Genomic DNA, 23253 nt, shown 5'->3' on the forward strand with positions numbered 1-23253 from the left:
CATACAACCACGTTATCCACTGAATAGTAGAAATCACAACTTACATACTCACAAGTATTTATTACCATACAAAGTTAATCTAACAAAAAAATATTAATTATATAATTTTATCCCAATCACAATTCCTCACCAATCCCTTATCATCATTACGAACTCTAATCACCTCCCTTTTCTTAAATTAAGATTTCTCTTATTAGATATTATATTAAAACACCTCATAATACACACTATAGATACAATGTCTCTACAATTTTAATGCAAGCATCACTCAAACACAACTATTGTTCGGAATCAAAAAAATAATCTTGCAAAAATCTGAATCCAATCTCCACTATTCAAATCAACCACCTAGATGTCAAGAACACGTAGTTCAAATTTTGGCCCGATCCTATGGTTAGTTAATTGAGAAACACGATATAAAGGTTGTTAGTCAACGAAAAGGTATGCAACAAAATAAATCTTTTTCTTCTCTCTTCTCTCTTGTTGAAAGCTCTCTCAAAACCTCTCTTATGTCCTAATCTCTTTCAAGGACAATACTAATGAGCAATTCAATTTTTCTCTTAACAACATCCTCTATTTATACAATTGTGCTTTTCCTTACAAAGTCAAAATCAACTACAAATAGGATTACAATTCCAATTCTTTTCCTAATAGAATTGGAAATCAAATAAAAAAATAAGTTCAATCCTTTTTCAAGTAGGATTAGGCTTAGTTTTCAACTCTTAAGCAAATACTAAATTCGATATCAGAACTGGTGAAACACTTTTAAGACTTTGTTGCCACTAAAATTGATTCTAAATGAGAATTTTCGATACTAGTACATCAAACATAAATCATATAGGTCATATATCGCTTTCTCTTTTCACCATCATGCTTTGCTAGACATTTTCATCATTAAGATGGAACCTTTTCCTCGATATGACACCTTAAACTCAGGTATACCAATCAAATTTAAGGGACTAACTCAATTTTATAAGCATTTTCTAACTAAAATCTTCAATTTAATTCACCTAGGTATACTTAATAAGACTTCCATTCCCTATAAGTTTGTCATTTTAGTATCAATCTACCTTTTGAAGCTTAAGATGAAATTGTCAGTCCTTATTCAGAACCCTCAAGGTACATTTCACAACCTAAATATATTAATACCGTAGAAAAGATCCACCACTAAAATTTTTCTTTAAAACAATGCTCAATCTAACCGACTGTAGTAATAAACTAGTTTATTTCTCAAATGTGAATGCAACACTAAATCTTATTATCTGACCATGTCATACAACTGTTAACTCCTTTCGTAGTTAGTATTCTTACTTGACGATCGACATATTCATTTCCAGGTAATACTAGTACTGTATTGTGAAAGGTCGTTAAATTCATAACTAAACACATCAATACTTTAACCAAGTAAACATCGATATTATTGTAGTAGTGGCATCATGATTTTTTGATATACACTTAATCTATAATATCGTAGTAGAGATTCTTCCATTAACTCAACAAAATTTCATTTTCCCTATACAACCCATATATCTTATGAGAACTTTACTGACTGCATTTTTCAAAGTAATGATATTCATTATCTAGCCGTCCCTTACGAATTTTTTGAATGTTGTCACCTTGACAAAGTCATATTGATTCACCCCATCAACCTCATATTTCTTAAGATCGAGAGAATATACTTCAAGAAGCCAGAAAATGTTACCTAAGTCATAAATAGTGTCATTACTGGCTAGACTCAACATGAGACTGCCACCACATTATTGCATCTTCCTAAATTTAGTAAGTGAGAAACTCAACGTCCAATCACAATCTATATCCATCTTATCAAACAACAATAATGACAAATAATAAGAAATTATAAGCATCTTTATATTCAGTACCCATGAAGAATAGAGGTTTCAACTTAAAAACTTAATAAACAGATCATACTAGACAATCATAATAATATGTCTATAGTAAATCATGGAAACACATATATTTTCAAGGACGCATACTCTCTTGCTGGTGTTAATGTTTTCGATTCTACTACTTTAATATTAATCATATGCGAAATAGAGTGAAGAAGGTTAGTTACCAATTTGTATCACTTAGATACCAATTTGACTCAAGTAGTAGCACGAATGAAAGAAGTAATGGAGTTTTCCTAAAGTCCTATAGCCTCTCAAAGAAAAGTAAAGGCGTTCCCATACCGTTCGCAAGACTCTACTAGACTTGTCATTGCGTGATTAGTTCAACGAACCTAAAGCTCTGATACCAAGTTTGTCACAACCCAAAATGAGTCGTGAGTGATCCACACTTAACCTCCTAGGTCGGTGAACCAAGAAATCTAAACCCCAACATAATTCAACTACGAATAACAAAAATAATGTGGAATCTTCTAAACTTATTAAAGTATCATTTTTCAAAACCTGAAAGTCATCACATCAAGAACATCTAATCTATAAATACAAAGTCTAAGAATATCAAATACACCAAAATAAAAGAATAAAATGGTATTTGTCCGAAAACATAGGACATCATGTCATGACAAAAAGAATCCAACACAAGTTTGAATGAATAGCTCACCCTGGAACCTGATATGCTAGAGACTGGCTAGAGCTGAGGGCAATTTGAAGTCATTGGTACACTCGTTGCACTCTATAAAGGGAAACAAAGAAAAACACAAGTAGGGCTCAGTACGGGGCAACATGTACTGAGTAGGTATCATCGGTCAACCCAAAATAGAAACTAATACACAATGAATAATAGTATAAAATAAACTATAGCACATAACAGATGATAAGTAATAAACAACATGAATCAATGTCAAGAACACTAAAGTAGGTATGTAATAAGTCAACAATATTAAGATCATCCATGAGGACTCATGCCTTCAACTAAACCATTTGGGGAATTGAGTTCTTTGAGATTGAGTACATTCCGTTAATTCAATATGTTTTTCCTTTAATACTATCGTGTCGGAACGTGACACTCCGATCCATTATACTGTGTCGGAACGTGATATTCCGATTCAATTATACCGTGTCGAAACGTGACACTTCGATCCAATTATACCGTGTCGGAATGTGACACTCCGATCTAATAATATCATTTATTTATCGTTTATTTTCACCACTTTCAATTCATTGATAATATTTCATCAAGTCTTTTTATTATATATACTTAATAATAAAAGTCATAAAAGTGACCCACTATTATTTTTGAAGTAATCTTCTTTAACCACCAACTAAATAAATTATTAAAATTACCCCTTTACTTATATAATTATAATTACGAATAGTCCAAAATATACATTTAGAATCTATCGAAAGAGTCTTTTATGAAGTAAAAAGCTTTAGCACTCAAACAAAAAAAATGGTTCGTTACATTTAGTTGTTGGTAATATAAATTAATAACAAAATTTTATTTGACTCTTTTTTGTTTAAGGAAAATATTATTATTATTCCTAATTTTATTTCTTACTTGTTTATATTTAGTAATGGTACATTTAAAATTTTATGATTTGACTTTTAAATAAGGAAAATGGTATATTAATTGATTCCTTAAAAATATTTCTTTTTCTTATTTATTCCCCTCTTTGCTTATAAATAGGACCCCGTCCTCTCATTCTCAAACCATTCATTCACTCACTTTTACTCACATATACGCTCACTTTTTCTCACAAGCTCTCTCTTCACTCATTCAATCTCTTTGATCACAAGTTTCTCCTAACTCACTCACTTTAACTCAGACTCGCTCTCTCATTCGCTCATTGCTGATACTTGAATGTTGCTCTCTTCTCTTGAAATAATTAAGATTCCGGTAAACATTCAAGATCTTTCTTTGTTATTTTGCTGTGTTCAGGTAAAAATTGGATCAACTTGACACATTGTTGATATTTCTTTTCTGCTTAACTGTTAGTGCTTCTTAATTAACATTTATATTATTGGTTAGCCCTCTTCATTAGTTTAAGTTTGGTTTTGCATAATTATGAATGTGTATGTGTTGAGATATGAAACAACAAGGAAGCATCCGAGTTAGTTTTATTATCTTTTTCTCTATGTGCAATAATGATTATTCTTTATCTAATTTGATGTGTTGTTTATGTGAAAGCAATCGGTTGTTATGAATATTTGATATTATGATTATTTTTCATTATATATCTGTGTTACACTACCCCTTCTAGCAGATTTTTTGAACTTAGAGTTCAAGATGTTGAAGAGTCGCCTTGAAGAAAATTTTTGGACGAAACTATTTATTTTAATGTTGTATATTCAATTCGTTATTTTTGCCTGTAATATTTATAAAACTCGCTAACTCTCTCTCTCTCTCTCTCTCTCTCTATCTATCTATCTATCTATATGTGTGTGTGTGTGTGTGTGTGTGTATGAAATCTATTTGGGAATCGCCTAAGGGGAGGGAAATTATGTGCTAATCATCTCTTTATTTGCAAACTTACTTGTGCTAGAAAACATGCCTATAAGTTTGTAAACTTGTTTAATAGTTCTTATTTGATAAAATAACTTTAGATCTAGCCATAAAATAAAACAAATCATCTTTGCTTGATCATTTTGTTAATCTTGTCCAATTAATGTTTGAATCTAATTTTGTTCAAATTAGCGTATTAAGTAATGGGTTATAACTAATTTGCTAAAATGTTAAATAAATAATTTGTATGCATTTGTACAAAGTTATTCATTGAATAAAGGGAAAATACATGAAAAAAATCTTGAACTTGGTTCGAAAACTCACTTTAGCACTTAAACTACACGGACGTTCAAATACCCCCCTTAATATCTTTGAAATGTATTAAAAATCAGCCTAGAGGATGACATGACAAAGAGAGTGAGTTCACTCTCCTAATAGCGTGTGAAGAAGTTCAAAAATTAAAAATATATTATAAAATCATACAAATGACATATTTTTATTGGTCAATATGTAATAAATATTTTAAATATTATTTTCTTAATATATTAACTTGTATTAAAATATATGTATAATTTTATTGGCCCATAAAAACTTTAACTTTTATCCTCTTTATTTTATTGTCTTCCTCATTGAAGCATCACATTTTCCTACATCTTCACCTTAACTCTATTAACTACTTCAATTTCACAATCTCTTTAGTAGTCCACAAAATTCAACACCATCATCTTATTGTTGGCGTCAATTTCAAACATATAAGTTTTATCGATTTTCACCAAAGTGAAAAAACTTGCTAGTTTACCAGACTTTGCAGAGGTAGAATTAGTGATTTTTTTTATTTTCAATTTTTTCAAAGACGAAGGCACTGATGATAGTTCCTTTATCTCTCCGGTGTTGGAGCTTTATCAAATAAGACGCGAAAGGAAGAGAAACGGGTTGATTGTTGTTGTTTTGTTGCTCCGTCTAAGAGCTTCGAAGCTCACTATTAATGGTGTTTTAAGGAAGAAAGTGATATCATGTGGTGATTCGGTTGTTTGTTGGTATTTTGGAGAATCTAGTAATGGAGCTTCGGCGGTGATTTGAGAGTTACGATGAAAGGAGTTTGGATGATGGACGTAGTTGGAAAATATGGAGAGGGGAAAGTGAATATGAAGAGTTGGAAATGGTGAAGAAGAAGGAAGAAGAAAGAAGTAAGGGGGTGGGTGGGGGCTGGGTATGGGGTAAAATAAAAATGGGTCATTAATTTTAATTTTAATTTTAGAAAATGCACTTTGAATTAATTATTTAGTGTAAATTAATTTTAAAGTGTTAAAGAAAAATGGTGAAAATAATTAATGATGTGGTGCTGATATGTTGTTGTTGTGGCACTTGCATGGCTATGATGTAGCAAGTGAGAGTGGGATAATAATCTCAGGGTGATTTTTAATTCATTTCAAAGATGTTAAGGGGGTATTTAACACCCGTATAGCTTAAGTGCTAAAGTGAGTTTTCGGATCAAGTTCAGGGTTTTTTTTAATGCCTTTTCCTTTGAGTAAATTATGCCTATAAAATTTATACATTTATATGTCATTTGGAGTTAGAAATCATGCCTATAGGTGTTATTTAAATGTGTTGACTTTTAAGTCACTTAAAAATCATGTTTATAGGAATTATCAACTAATTTTTAGCATGTTGATAACTGAAATGTTTCTTTTTACTTTGTCATTTTTTTAGCATGTCTTAATTAAATAAGATCAACTATGTGAATGTTTTATGCATAGCTAAGAAAAATCAGCATAATAATACTTAAGTTGGAATAGTATTAAGGTCTGCTCGATTAAAATCTGCTTCATAATAAATTAGCTACTTCTTAATAATTTTCTGCATCTAAATAAAGGACTGCCTAAGAAATATTTTCACATTAATAATAATCTGTTTTCTATTTCTTCATTGTAATTATTCTCTGCCTAAAATATATAGTTTTTAGCATTAATAATCAATCTGTAAATCTGTTTTTGTTCTAATTTTTTGTATTAATAATAAATTTGTCACTTATCTAAAATAATTTTCCCTATTAGTAATAAATCTGTTGCTGTTTTTAAAAAACAATTTCTTAAATTAATAAAATCTATTGTCCTAAATAATATTTTTTGCATTAATAATTAAATTTGCTATTGTTTTAAAATATATATGCATGTGATCACTTCTTTGCTATACTTGGAAATCAAATAAAATAAATCTATTATGTCGCTAATTGTTGCTCACTTTAAAATTAGTTGAACACTAAAATCTGCATTTCTGTAATAATTCTCGGCCACCTCTAAAATTAATTAGATTACTACTTGCATGCTTTTAGGAGTGTCTATTAATAATGTTGCCTGCATAATTCTTTGTTGTTTTTGCTTGTTGGGATGCTCACACACTTAGCATGAAGACTTTCACGATTAGATGTTATTTGCAAGCATGTTTATTAAAATTTAGAGGCCAAAGTGAAGCTTATCATGCTAAAATGACCGTCTTGTTTGTTTGACTAGGTGTCTAGGAGGACATTAGATTTTATTTTGTCAAAACTCACCCTATTAAGAGTCCAATGCCTCTTGGATATTAAGTTGGGACTATTAGGTCCCTTTTAAGTACGAAATGCATGCAGTGGTTGGGTAGGGGTAGTTGGATCTATGGAGATGATAACATAGACTCAGGCTTGAAAAGACAAACCTTGATTTTGTCTCTCTTAAAGTCTTCCTTTCCTTTTTTACCCCTTTATTTGTTTGATAACTACACTTATTTGGGGTGGTTTACAATAAAATAATAAAATTATTTGCTTATTTATTTGTCCCTTTTTTATCCTCTCGCTTATTTTTTAAATTTATTTAATATTTATTTATTGCTATCACTTAGTTTTGCATGCTTAAATAATTAATTCAAAATAATAAATTTATTCTCAATTGTTTAATATTTTATCACTTAGTCTCGCATGCCTAAATAATTAATTAAAATAAGAATGTTAATCTTAATTGTTTAATATTATATTATCACATAACCTTTCATGCATAGCTAATTAATTTAAAAATAAATAAAATAGGTTTAATTGTTCAATATTCTTATCACCTAGCCAGCATGTTAATTAAATAAATAATGAAGTGACCTTACTTGCTACTTGTAACCCCCACATAAATTGCATGAGATACGATCGGACCCACATTTGTGGACCTTGAGGGATGCCTAACACCTTCCCTCGAGGTAATTTGCACCCTTACCCGTTTCTCTGGTTTGTTGACTTTAGCTAGACTTAGTTAGGTTAGATAGGTGTCCTAACGCGCCTCAATTCGTTAGGTGGCGACTCTTCAAAACTCCAAAATCCCAAAAGAATTGTTAGGTCGTACACAAAACCCTTTTGCAAAAAATGAGGTGCAACAGTCTTAACCCGTAAATAAAATGTTTAAAAGTATGTTTAAATGTGTATATGTGTGAAATGTGAAATTTTTTTACATGAACATACATTAGACTAATATTTTCAAGTTATAGAAGTAGAATTTAATTTTCAAGTTGTAAAATTAAGTATAAAGTACATCAATCTTAACAATTTGGGAGGTAATTATATACTTACTTTTAGAAAGATTTCTAAAATTATTATAGTTTCAAAATTTTAAAGCTTGCAGCTGCATTGCTTCTTCTTTCAATACGTAGAAAATGATGCATAATTTATGTATCAGAAACATAATTATGAACTAGATTCATACTGATGTATATTTGAAATAATTGGAGTGATGTATCGACAATAATATTTTGTAATAAATAAAGTTATAATGTATCTGATAGAGGCGAAGTGATATATCCGGATGTTAAGATAGAGAAAAAAGAAAAAGAAATTTTTTTTATTATTAATTGAGATGATAGAAATTTTTAATAATTATACTATGTCATGTAAGGATACAATTTTCCCAAAATTAAGGTGGAAACTTACGATCCATCTAGTTTATCAATATATATGATATAACATCAAAGTATACATGACATATACATTTTGATTGTGTATATATATTGACACGTATACTATCTATGTATTTAATATATAAAACGGAAAAATTGTATATAATGATAAACTAATAATTCAAATTAAATGTTATAACCACACTTTGATTTAATTGTGCCCTGTAGCAAACTGTTTGTCAGTCGCATCTCCCTCAAGTCTCGTTCGCCACTCTCCCTCTCTCGCTCTCTCCCTTTCTCCCTCTATCACTTGCCTCTCTCGCTTTATACAACTAGAAATGTATAAATGCATTTATGTTTGTATAAAGCGAGAGACAATTGTATATACACCTGCAAATACATATATCTTCGTCATATGCACTTATAATTATATAATACAAATATTTTCCTGCCCAGTACTCTTTTGTCTTTTTCTCTTTCTCGTTTTTATACAAACACATATTTTACAAAATACAATTTTTAATTTATGTTTGTATAAAGCGCGCGCGAGAGAGAGAGAGAGAGAGAGAGAGTTATTTTGATATACAAACATTTTATTTTGATTCAATTGTATGCAGATTCAAATTTTATACAGATATACAAACACATAAAATACACATAAAATTAAATTGAGAGGTTGTCAACGATTTATACAAATGAGAGGCTGCCAATAATTATACAAATGGTCTGCTAGCGAAATTATACAAATTTAAAGAAGAGCCAACGAATTATACAAACGAGAGGGTGCCAACAATTTTTACAAAATGGTCTGCCAACAAAATTATACAAATATGAAGAGGAGCCAACGAATTATACAATTTTTTATTTTGTATATATGTATAGTGAAATAGTCTAACTTCAATTGTATATATGTATCGCGAAAATAGTCATAGTATGTTTACTATGGGAACACAATTATGCAAACTATAGCTCTAACATACAAATATGAATTTTGTATTTGCTATATGTTCTTTGTTTTAATTTGGATTTTGATATATGTTAAAGAAAAAGTACTCAATGTCGCTTGAATTGTCAACTTAAATTATTTTACATTTATTATATGAAAATAATTTTAAAAACTTGGATAAGTTAATAGTTTAAGAACATGAATTTAATATTTATGAATCATAATTCATGAGTTAGAACTATGTGATACTCCAACGTCCACTAAATTAAATTATATATTTGACTTGGAAAGCCATGTCAATTTTAAAAAATGAACAAACATATTACTAAATACCAACTTTACTTTATTTAAATATAATTGTGAATGAGAGAAGTTTAGGGTTAGCAGGAGAATTGATCGACTTACCTTCTCATTTCCATTGTATTATATATAATATATAATTATATAAATAATAATATTAGTTCATTCTTTAAAGATTCTTATAATAAAAAAATATATCTAATATATCGATAGGGGCCTTATTGAACGATTTGTATGAAGTAAAAATATACTTATTTACTTCTTCATTTTATGATTAATGTTACACTAATGACATTAGGTATTAATTACGCCTTTTAAGGTTGGAGTGTATAGCATAATAATTAAGTCAAATCAATAAATACTTGATCAATTTAAAGAAATTATTTAACATCTAGCATGAGATCTAAGTGAGGTCCTAAAAAAGTAATGTTTCAAGATTCCCTTTTAGGACACATGATTAATAATGAAAATTCTGTATAGTGCGCTTATTTAATATTTGTTTATAAATTTATTTTTTAAATGATATTTAATTAAATGATATGAACTCATCTCATTAATGTCAAATAAATAGCTAATAAATATAAAGTATTAATAATTATAAATTTTAAATGGTATTGATTAAATGACTTGAAATTTGAAGTCTGAAATAAATTGTAATATGTAGTTATGTGGTAGTAAATCATCTCATTTTGTCATAAATATAATGTTTTTTGTCATCGGTCATTAATTATTACTAACATTTAAAATAGTAAAATTATAACTGAAGATAGCTAAAGTGAAAATTATGCGTCACTTAAATTAAAGTAAAACAAAAGAAATAAATTTTTATATTATTTTGATAAACGCTCTGTTGAAACTTGAAACAAACATTTTAACGAAAATATGTCTACTTTAACTTGAAACTCTCCCTTATATATTTTATTACTATAAGAGAAAATATCAAATTGCTTAGGAATTTTGTTAGTTGACCATATCACATAATCTAGTTAAGATAGCATACAAAGTCAAATAGAGTAATTGGATTTTTTTTAATATCCATTTTGAAGTATAATTAATTTGGAAAAGTTTCACCTATAAAATAAAGGGCTCATAATTAAAAATGACTCTAAATATTTGAAATTACAACTCAAAATTTCATATTAAAAATAGATAAACATTTATTACTCTATCACAAATTTTTTTATCAATAATTCAAGTTTAGTTGTAACGGAAAGAACTAATATGGGGATTTTTTTGTTTTAATTAGTGCTTAATTGCTTATCAACCATCTTTAAGACTTAAATAACTCTACCTTTGATTAATGGTTTGAGTATTAATTCTTATATAGCTTGATTGAGAGTATCAAAACAATTTATAGTTATTTAAGTTAGTGATTGCATAAAAATATATTAAGGATGATAACATTTTTAGTTTGTTTAATTACTAAGACATAATTTTTTGTATTTATATTTGTAAAATTATTTATATAGAACTAATTAATTATGTTAAGTCAAACATGTATATGGACATTAGATAAATAATAATTATGCATTTTGCCGTCTAAAAATTATTTATTTTACTTCTGTTACAATAACTAAATAAATTAATTTAAATCTTAAAAATCAATTCAAACATAAAAAGTTAAGCATTACAATTAAAATGGGTTTATTGATGAGCATCGATATTTTATTTTTACTTGTTCACTAGTGACTAATATATTACCTTGATATATTATTTTATAAAAAAAAATATTATTTTTCTAATCTGAAGTTTTAAAAAGACGAAAAAGAAATTGCTCATGGTTCAACATCATACTAAAAGCCAAAAGAATGAGTAATCAAAGATGCCTTTCTACAACTTTCCTATGTATCCCATATTAAATTGTGAAATGATATCTTTCATTGCTTTTATTTTATTACATATACAAATGTAATTGCTAAATATTAAATAATATGAGAAAACGATGAAAATGGTCTTTAAATTTGAGGGTAGATTTAAATAATTCCTTAAATATATACCTAACAATTTTGTTTTAAATATGTTAAAAATTAATTTCAATAAATATTAATCAATCTCAATTTGTTAAATTTGATGAAATCCATAAAAACGAAAATTAATAGAAATTCTTAGTAGAAGTCTAATTTTGTAATTTTTTCTATTTTTGATTTATTCATAAAATTTGGTATAATTATTATATTTTATATTGTATATTTTTGAATTTGATAAAGCTTTTCAATATTTTATAAATTAATCTTTTTCTTATCGTTTTTGTCAAGTCTTGCATCTCTAGATTATTCAATACTTCACAAATTTTTAAAAAATGCTATGGACCAAAATTTATCACATATCACTTAAAAAGGACTATTTCAAATTTTACATTTTAAAACATAACGAAAAACATTTTGTCATTTTCTATAATAATATCAAAGGGTTTTTCTAACCAAAAAGACAAAAAAAGCAAAAAAATAAATCAAGTGAATATATATAATTACTGATAAATTACATAAAATATATTTCTGAGATCGTGCAAAAGCCACCATTTTTTTTGTTGGTTCGAATTGTGAGAGCGAAAGAAAGGGGAAGAAGACTATGAGAAGCAGAGCTTTCAAAAAACACAGTTTCTGCTAACAATCGATCGATTAGACTCTACCCTTTTCAGGTTTTCTTCTTACTGTTTTTCTTCCCTCAAGTTATGAGTTGAAAGTTTGATAAAACTGCTAAGGTTTTAATCGTTGATTGTTTTTGTTTTTGTTTTATGTTTGTTTTTTGCAAGAAATTTAGTGAATTAAGACCCCTTTTGAAATTTGATATCTGGGTCAATTTTAGTTTTTTGATTTGGTTAAAAAAATGGGTTCTTTTTTTTTCTCTGCAAATCTTATAGATAGCTGAATTGGATTCATTTTTGAAGAGTTTGAAACTAATTTCTGTATTAGGATATCAAGAACAGTGGGAATATGATGTGGGTTTTTGGGCTAAAGAGTTCACAAAGGTGGTTTAGATTGGAGGATTGGAAATTTTGGAACTGGCATGCTAGTTTGGGTGTATCTCGAGTCCTCGACTAATTCCATGGGATAGTACTTGCCGCATCCACCAGTAATAAGTATTAGGTAACTCTGACTATTAAGGCTAGGACGGATGGAAATAAATCTTCCTCATGGTTCTCAACCTACTTGATTGACAACAAGGCAATACCTATGAGTGCCTGAATTTTATTTGTTTGAACTGGAGTGTTTTTTGTTTGGTTAGGGATTGTATGACAGAGTTGGGATAGTTGTGAGATTTAGTGAAACCCATGTTTTTATAGAATTTCTTTGGACAAAGTATTGAATAGTGGAATTAAGCTGATGAATTGAAGCAGAATGGATATAGAGGATAAATATAGACGACCCAAACTAGTTTGTGATTAGGGGTGACTGAAGAACCTGATACGGAGTTGCTTCTTTTGAATTCAAGAGTAGTAAGTTTATCTGAGGTTCGGTTGGATGAGATTAGGACTTGAAGCTTGTTGCATGTAAACTTAATCGGATATGCTTTAGTATTAGTATCAACACAATGAGGTCTGTGCGAGGAAACACTTCAATCAATTGGTTTGATTCATATAAAGGATCCGTAGTAAACATAATGCCGTAGTTTCCCAATGACTTCTATCATATGTGTTGAAAATAGTGTATCTAAGCTTCAAAGTGGCTTTAGCATGTCCCCCTTGACCCAAATATAAAGCCACTATAGTCTACATTACCCTCTGAGATTGACAGTCAGTCATCTCGAGTCCTAGTGCCGAAAGCACTCTTTAATAGGTACCAAAGTCCAATTAGAGATAATGTAAAAAACTAAAACAATGGGAAAGAAAAATCGTAGTCCATAATATATACAGAAAAGAAGGAAGCTGTTGAATATTAGTCAACTTTAAAAAAAAGGTGAGAAGTGTATTGATTGGTGTCTAAAGAGGCTTGTCTGACTGAAAATAACCTTTAAAGAAGGGGTATACAACATTGCAAAACAGCTTGAGGACAACAACCATCTCTTTCTTCGTTGTAAATGTACTTCTCAGATTTGGAACTTTGTCTTGAACATTTTGGGGGTGAATGCCAAAACCATCCTACAGTTTTTGCAAGATTGGCATCACATGTGAAGGTCCTCGAACAACAGCTGGTACACCATACCAACTGTTGGAAATAAGGAATAGGTTATTTGAAGACAAAAGAAATACAATTATTAATGTCAAATATATCTGTATTTTTTTTGCATAGTTTTTGGTGTAACATGGCGATGTATATGCTTCTCACCCTTCTGCCATGATTGACTTTATTAGCACTCGACACACATGCAATGGTTCCTTTTGTTGTAACTCTACCGACATCAATTTTTGCTGGTTTTATTATATATGATATTTAAACTCTTTACCAATAATAAAAATTCTAACTTCAAAACAAACATGTGAACCATTCAAATGCCTCTACGTCAATAATTACAAGAGAAATATTAGGAAATATGAAATGCCCAAATGATATTTCTGAACAATGCTTTTTATTGCAATCAGAATTTAAAAGAATGAAATTATTGGTCTCTATTTACTGGTTGATAGACGTATAATATTAGTTACATAAGCATCTTGACATTGATTATCAAAATAATGAAATCAAGAAAAAATAAAGGAAGACACTAAATTGCGAGAAATATAAGAGAAAGGTATGACTGAATTGTGTATCTATATTATTATAGTGGGATCCTGTTTATAAACACTATATTGCAATCCTTTTCCAAGTAGGATTTATATACTGTTTCCATATTCGTATTCTAACGCTCCCCCATAAGTGGGTGCATACAAGTCATATGTAACAACTAACATTGTTATGAGGACCGATGAGGGACTTGGTGAAGAAATCTACAAGTTGATTACTCAACTTCACAAATTTTATAAGAATATCTGCTGAGAGTATTTTTTCTCTAACAAAGTGATAGTCAATCTCAATGTGCTTAGTCCTGTCATGAAATACTAGATTTAATATGATATGAAAGGGCCCTTGATTATACTATTTTAGTATAATGGGGTGATGATAGACTGTGATAACTCAAGAAAGTATAATGAAGTTTTGTATAACGAGTTAATTGTATACCTTTTTGAAGAGCAATTGGTTTTCTAGGGGGAGGCAAGTCCGCAATAGGCACAAGGCCCGACACATGACATGAATCATCTAGGCCTAATGCTGGACGTGGACAATGATGATAACATGAGATGTAGAAGTAATAGTGGATTCCTCAAAAGGTATGGGTAAGATCTGAGAAATGAGTAAGACTTTAGAGATATCTGAACGATCAGAAGATGTATAGTAAGATTGAGATTCAAAGAATGTGACATCGACTAACATAAGGTTTTGACGAGATCATGTGAATAGCAACAATACCTTTTTTGAACTCGAGAGTAACCAAAAAAGACACATTTGAGAGTGCAAAGAGCTAATTTATCTTTTTGTTAGGCTAAGTTATGAAAAAACCACGTGCTTCCAAAGTTACGTTGGGGATGGAGTAGAGATATGATTGAGGAAACATTATGGTTTAGGGAATCTGATTCTTAATGAAAGATGAGGACATTCTATTAATTAAATAACAAGTTGTGGATTGCATCATCCCAAAAACATAGCAGAACATGGGATTTAATGATAAGAGTGCGAGCAGTCTTAATGAGATACATATTCTTTCTTTTTGCTACCCCGCTCTGCTGACACTGAGTAGTGTATAGACAAGGTGTCAGGTGAATTATTTCTTGGTGAGTTATAAACTCCTGAAATATTGACGATAAGTAGTATAAGGCATTATCACTACAAATAGTACAAATAGAAACACCAATTTAATTTTGTATTTGAGCACAAAAACTAAAATGTAGAAAATAACTCAGAATGATCTTTCATTTAGAAAATCCAAGTACACCTTGAATTTCATCAATGAAACTAAAAAAATAGCGAAATTCTAAGGTGAACTGTAGCACCCTAAATATTTGAATGAACTAATGAATAAATAGACTTTGAACTAACCTTAGTACTATGTGAAAATGTAGTTGGGAGGGTTATATGTTCCACAAGTTGACATGACTCATAATCTAGTGTGGATAGACTAGACAAATTAGGCACCATATTCTTTAGCTAGCATAGACTTGCATTTGTAAGAGCAGTCGGTTGCTAAAGCCTGTCCACAACCCACTAAAAAGTACTAGATTGTGAAACACAAGCAAAGCAATTACCAATAACAAAAATATTAGGCTGAGCAACCGACACTACTTGTTGAGATGTCTGCCTAGGTGCTCGATAATGAAGAAACTTATCATATTCTGTTTGAGCAACATAATGATTATTGGATGGTTGATTAAGCTTAGCAACAGAGGCTGCTTGTGGAGATGTTTGCTACTTGCTCGATACTGACTGAGCAATAGGATTATTATTGGGTGGTCGACCGTGTAGAGTATAACATATGTTACAAGTATCTTTAAGCCTATGACAAGAACTACAGTTAGGTCGAGATTTTCCAAAACGACCTTTTCCTCATCAATTCACCACAATCCAATATGTTCATTTTTTTGGTTCGAAATGCGAGAATATGAGTCAGTGGTGGGATGAAACCACTTTTAGACGGGGAGGCGTGACAAGGCCAAGTATATGAGATAATAATTCATTAATTGTAGGAACTGTAGGATCAACTAAAATCTGGTCACGCATTGAATCATGGTGAGTAGAATGTCCAACAAGTGTAAGAATTAGAAGCAAAGTTTGTCTATGCTTTTGTTGTTTCTCCTCGTCCATATCGACTAGCATCAACGCTACAAATTCCTCCATGACTGCTTATACCTATCCCTAGTAAGTAGACATATCAATTCTTGTTTCTTTAAATTGATAATAATTTGAGATATCACATCATGGAAACTAGATATGTCATTAATGTAAAAAGCAAGAGCCTTTTTCCAAATTAAATAACATGTTTTGGGAATGGGCGAAACAAGGGCATCAACTTGGAATCAATAAATTGTCATAGGAGACTGTAATTGAGCAGCAACCTTCTCCGATTGTGCTTTGACTTTTGCATCTTCCTCACTAGTCTTTGCCTTTTCATCTACCACACATGCATTGATCTTGGACACCTTGACCCCCATATCACAACTCAATCAAGATAGCCCAAGCTTAATAGTTATAGTTTGAGCTTCCCCTAAATGGTTTTGAAGTATTCATAGTGTTTGAATTTATAATTTTTGTAATTAAGGAACCTAAAATATCCACTCCTGATAGACCCTTGTGAAATCAAAATTTTGTTGCCTAATGACTGAAAAAATATAAATTGTTGTTGAAATCTGAAAAAACTTGTTTATGTGCCAGAAAATCAAATCTGAACTCTGGAAAGTGGTCAATTCTAGGATTTTCTTTTATATGGGTAGGGTTAGAATGATGACGAGACCCTACTGGAAAAAAATCTGCCCCAAAAAAACCTGAAAACATTGTTGAAGTCGTTGGAATAGTTTCCTCGCCAAAACTTGAAGAAAAATATATGGTTAGGGTTGAAAAATATATGGTTAGGGTTGGACTTGGCAGGTGCCCTGATTGGAGAACAAAATATCTCAAAAAAGTGGTTCTAAAGAGGCTCACACACCGATACATGGTGTAGATCTTGCTAGAAAGGCTGCTTCTGACAATGTGTGAAAGGTTTTTGTTAGTAGAATTTTGTGGGTTATGGTCGCGAGAGGTTGGGGGACCATGTGGTGGTGTTGATTTTCACTCAGCACCTATGAAAAACGGGGTTGACACTAAACAACTGTTGAAAGTTGTTGGAATTTGACGCACTTTTTACCTAATTTTCTTTCACTAGATTCTTACCAATGCTTTGATACCATGTGAGAAAGAAAAGAGAAAAATATTATTAAATTATACATCTACATTATTACACTGGAATCCTATTTATAGACATTATATTACAATTCTTTTTCAAGTATGATTCTACATGCTATTCCTAATTCTATTCCTCGATATCGGTAAAATATGTTGCAAAATTGTGCTCGCTCTATTCCAATTTATGTGACGTTTTTTCCTTTTTAATCTGTCCCAAAAAGGACACCTTCCTATATTTAGTAGCAATGTAACTTTAAACTCTCCATTTTACCTTCAATAAGATGACTTACAACCACATAAAATATCTATGACTTGTTTTAAACCACAAGCTTCAAAAGTCTTTTTTTCGTAAGCGTCGTGCTCAGTCAAACACCTTCATGAAATTTGAGGGAGGGAATAATATCTTAACACAACATAAGTTGTAGAAAACCATACTCACTTCGTCCCAATTTATATGACATTGCTTGACTAAGCACAAAGTTAAGAAAGAAACGAATACTTGAAATTTGTGGGCTAAAACAAATCTAAACATTTGTGTGACTATAAATTATTTCTTTTGAGGGTAAAAGAGAATTTAAGTTGTTTCAAGGAAAATGTGCCACATAAATTGAGGCGGAGGGAGTATCTTTTGGTAAGATTTTTCTACTTTTTGGCATACTTTTGTATACAAGTGTTTTTTCATCCATTTTTAATAGATTCTTATTAATTGATCAAACAACAAAAGGGTATCACAATCGTATGGTCGTTTGGTGAGTATAAAAAGAATTAATCCCAGTATAAATCTCGCATAAGATTATTGAGTGTTTGGTTGAAGTATATGAATAATTGATCTCAATATAAAGTTCCTCTTAAGATAATATAGTGTTTGGTTGGCGATACTAAATAATACTGCATTTAATTATGTGGGAATTTATAATATGATAGAATATGAAATAAGAATACGAAATAAGAATATGTGTGATACAGTAATAGTAATGTAGATACTAAATTATCTAAAGATAAATATTATTGTAGAGTAATTAATTGATGCATAATTTTTTCTTAAGTATTAATCATCGTCTACCAATTTCTTCATTATATTCATGTTAAGAATACAAAATAAGAATTGTGCACACCCAAAGGGTAGCGGCTGCGGGTTTCCCTTGTCATAAAAAAAAAGAAAAGGAATACGAAATAAGAATATGTGTAATAGTAATGCATATGCTAAATTATCTAAAGACAAATATTATTATAGAATATAGAGTAATTAATTGGTGTATAAAATTTTCATTAGTATTAATCACCATATACCAATTTCTTCATTATAAATCATAACATAAATAATTTGTAATTCCTGAATAACTTTATTCTGATCCAAACGACCCAAAAGTATAAACAACAACAACATATCCAATGTATGACAATTGGGGTTTGGGGAGGGTAGAATGTATGCAAACCTTACCACTGCCTTCTGCGGTAAAGAAGGTGTTTCTCATAGACCCTCAACTCAAGGTGAAACTCCTCCACACCTATTCTCCGAGTGTGAATGGATTATTGCAGTTCGACATGGGCTGGCAAACTTGACAGAGGTCCAAATGATTCAAAAGGATGTCCTACAAAGTCTGAAATGGCTTAAACAAAAGAAATGGAAGCAAATACAAAAAAAAAAGGTTTTGGTGGCAATATGGGGGGCAATGATTTATCACACATGAAAAGCCAGAAATTGGAAGATTTTCTGAGCATAGATGTGAGTACGAGTTTTGCAAATGTACAGAAAGAAGTGAGAGCTCAAATAGCCATTCTCCAGGCACCCCTTGAGTGCAGTGGCCTGTTAGATTCTGCTGAGAAGACTAACTAGAGAGTAAACAGTTTAGATCAAAAGAATGAATTTGTTTGTATTTGGTACGAGCTTATTTTTTATTTTCCTGGAATAGTTTTACTTGAGACTGGGATAGTCCTAGACCTCTTCTTGGTGGTGGTTGGGACAAGAGGTGCTCTTTAGGTTGTAAATTTGAAGTTTTCATGTTGGAGTAATGGTAGTAGTTCGCAGTTACTACCCAAAAAAATTAACTATTAGGTGAAAGAAGCTATGGAAAATACTAAACAAAATGATGTGATTTTCTACGAACGACACCCGATCTTGTATATTTACAGGAACACGAGGTAGTCTTTAACTATCTCAATGGAGTCGCCTCAGGATCACACATTATGAATGTGTCATTCCCGAAAAGCGCTTGATCCAGTTATAAGAGGCAGCCTTATATACATCCCAGCTAAGGGTTTCATAACTAGTATAATTATGAAAGAATAGATAAGGTCTCCCTGTTTAAGACCTTTATGGGCTAGGAAGATGCCCTCTGGTTGCCCATTGGTAATAACAGAAAAATTCTAAGTAAAACTACATAAATGCACCCATCTAATCATCTTTCACCAAGATGTTTTCAACAAGTTTAGTAGAAATGACCTATTAACATTTTACCATGGTCGGACACTTTCTTATATCAAGCTTACACATTTAAAACAGGACTGCTTTGACTCCTTCTAGCATTTATACATTCGGTGCAATCAGGATATACCACTATCTGTTTGCCCTTTACAAATGCCATGTGATCTTGTGTATTTCTTCTACCAATTTGGTGATCACAACCTTTGACCTTTTGGTGAAAAGCTTAGAATAAAAGCACCTAACTAAGCTGATAGGCTTGTAGTCTCTTTTGTCAAAAGGATATTCTCTTAAGGATCAATCCAATACGTCCTGCATGTAATCTTTTTTCCAAATCTGACATAATAATGAAAACACCCAAATTACTTTCTTAACTTCTAGTTTTACTCTTGGCAACGGTTTTCTATAAAAGCCTTATTAAAACAATGTTATGCTGGAGCTAATATTATTTTGTGCTGTTGTTATTATTTGCATCTTTTTGGTGCCTAATAATGATATATCTTACTTCATAAGAAAAACCATATTAAAACCATCTTATCCATAACAATTCCTCTTCTCAACTTATCATATTAAAAGCTATTTGCAACCATGTCTTTTCCTCTTTTGATTTTTGGAGACATTACCTTGATAGAAGGCCCACAGCTTTCTGTTCACTGTAAAGTTATTGGTAAGACTTGAGAATTTCAACTATAATTTTGTCTTGATTATCCTTAATAATTTCCCTTGCAACCTTTAACTTGTCAATCTGGCTGTATCTCTTGTGTGAGGTTGGAAAACCTGCGAAGTGCTTTAGTCATTTACTTCTCAACTTTTGTCACCAGGATATCTTCTCCATTTTGTCTTTTTGCAATTTCATCAGGGTTGGAGCCTTCTCTGTCATTTTTTGTTCCGTTTAATATTTCTGCACTCTATTGAATTTCCTACATTCTTAGCTTTCCAGGAAATCACTTTTTTTTTTCTTTCTATGTTACCGAATTGTTCACATTCCATTCTGGTGCTTTTGCTTCTACATTTAAGCTTTTGTGGCCAAAGCATAATCAGGACTCCCATTGACTTCCTGCCATCCTTTGACAATATCCGTGAAACCCACAATTTCCTTCTTTGAAATAAGATCCCCTTTTGTCCTACTGCCTACATACCAATTCAGTAGGATGATCTGAGAGTATTTGAGGCAGGACGGATGGTTTGATAATGCTGGATCCATCATTATGTTCATTCAAATAAAGAGACCTGTCAGATCAAGAAGTTTTGAGAAAATCTTTAACGCAACATTCATTGCCTCATACCAAAGAAGAAAGGAGCAAATTAGCCAAGAGATTTCAGACCTATAAGCCTGATAGGTAGCATGTATGTACTACTCTCCAAAGTACTGACCGAGAGGCTGAAAGGAGTGATAGGGCAATTGGTTGATTCTCAACAGATGCCATTTATTGAAGGTAGACAGATCATGGATGCTGTGTTGATTGCTAATGAAGCTATAGATTCCGGAATCAAACGGAAGACACTTGGTATAATATGCAAGCTGGACATAGAGAAAGCATATGATCATGTCAATGGGAGGTATCTACCGGAGATGTTGGAAAGAATGGGCTTCAGACATAAATGGTTGAGATGGATAAAGTATTGTATTTCAACTGTCAAATTTTGCGTGCTTAATAAAGGAGCCCCTACAGGATTTTTCAATACTCAGAGAGGTTTCAGGCAAGGTGACCCTTTTGTCACCTTTTTTGTTTTTAATCACTATGGAGGGGCTGAATAATATGATCGAAACAACAAACAACAGAGCCTGGTTGAAAGGTTTTGATGTTGCCAGAGAGGGTGGCGACAGTTTGGAGGTGACACACCTACAATGTGCAGATGATACCCTAATTTTTTGTGATGATGAGGAACAACAACTAAAATATGTGAGGGTTACACTAATTCTGTTTGAAGGAATGACTGGACTACATATCAATGGGAGGAAGAGATTAGTGTATCCAATCAATACAGTCACGAATATGATTTGCCTAGCAGCAATCCTTAGTGGGGTAATTGACACTCTGGGAACAACTTACTTGAAAATGCTTCTAGGTGGAAAATTCAACTCTGCTGAGATATGGAATGGTGTGCTGGAGAAGTGTGAAATGAAATTGGCTAATGGAGAACTCAATATGTCCTTTGGAGGCAGATGGAGTCTCATCAATTCAGTCCTAGATGCCTTGCCAACTTACATGATGACCTTGTTCCCAATGCCAGCAGGAGTCATAAAGAGATTGGACTGTATATGGAGAAAATTTGTATGGCATGGCAACAAGGAGAGAAAAGGCTTCCATTTGGTGAAGTGATAAGTAGTGATAACTGGCAAGAAGGTAGGTGGTATGGGAATAAAGAACCTGAAGGTGCAGAGTATAGCTCTAAGAATGAAATGGTTGTGGAAGTTTGCCAATGAAAATCAAATGCTATGGAAAAGGGTAATAAATGCAAAGTATGAAGGTGAAGATATATGTATGACCTAAGAAGTGACTACACCTTATGGAGTGAGTTTGTAGAGATCAATAAAAGACATGTTGGATGAAGTTTAGAGTAATGCAAAGATCAAAGTTGTAGATGAGTGGCATGAAAAGGGAAACCTAGAAGTACTTTTCCCTGACATATACATTATAGTTCTGGGACAGAAAAGCACTATAGCAGAGTTATGGACAAATCAGGAGAGGAGCTTTAATTTCAGAAGACAATTTAAAGACTGGGAAATAGCAAGAGTTGCGGAATTTCTCAACACTCTGGAATCTTTTAATGGGCTGCGAACAGGAAAATGTTTTGTGGTGGAAGGGAAATAGCAGAAAGGAGTTCAAAGTTAACTCAACCTACAAGTTGATGGATCAGACAAACCCACAAACATACCGTTGGCCATGGAAACAAATATGGAGAAGTAGAATTCCTCATAAAATCTCATGCTTCATATGATTATTGGCTAAAGAAGCTGCTCCGACTCGAGATAACTTGAAGAAATGAGGGATAACCTCATACTCTAGTTGTTTCCTTTGTGGGGAGGCATTAGAGACAGGAAGCCATCTGTACATACACTGCAAGTATACCTTACAACTATGGATGATTTTTTTGAACCTCAAAGGCATCTCCTGGACCATGCCTAGTAAGGTCTCAGAGGCTTTGAAGAGCTTGGAAGCAGCATGGGTGAATGCAAAGGACATGAACAAATGGAGAATCATCCCTGCTAGTATATGGTGGACTATTTGGAAAGAAAGGAATTCTAGGTGTTTTGAGAGCATAGAGAATGATGTCCAGAAAATCAAGTTTAAGTGCATCTTATTGTTATGTTTTTGGTGTAATCAATTATACTCCAATGACACTCTATCAGTAATTGATGTTTCTAGACTCAATATAGACTGAAAACAGTGGAAAAGTAGACATTTGTATATATATACCCA

General features: G+C 31.5%; 2 protein-coding genes across 2 annotated transcripts in view; both read left to right on the top strand.

Moving 5' to 3' along the window:
- Window positions 1-12048: 12048 nt before the first annotated feature.
- LOC101246131 (uncharacterized) overlaps window positions 12049-23253 on the top strand; it is a 44983-nt gene continuing 33778 nt past the window's right edge. The window contains exon 1 of the mRNA XM_010321492.4: window positions 12049-12197. The gene's annotated coding sequence lies outside the window, so the exon portion shown is untranslated. The remainder of the gene's footprint in view (window positions 12198-23253) is intronic.
- On the top strand, window positions 21174-22152 carry LOC101246419 (uncharacterized). Its single transcript, XM_019213424.1, has 2 exons — window positions 21174-21388; window positions 21519-22152. The coding sequence occupies exons 1-2, from the start codon at window positions 21174-21176 to the stop codon at window positions 22150-22152; spliced, it is 849 nt and encodes a 282-aa protein (XP_019068969.1).

Source organism: Solanum lycopersicum, chromosome 4, assembly GCF_036512215.1.
Source record: "Solanum lycopersicum chromosome 4, SLM_r2.1".
Lineage (NCBI taxonomy): Eukaryota > Viridiplantae > Streptophyta > Magnoliopsida > Solanales > Solanaceae > Solanum > Solanum lycopersicum.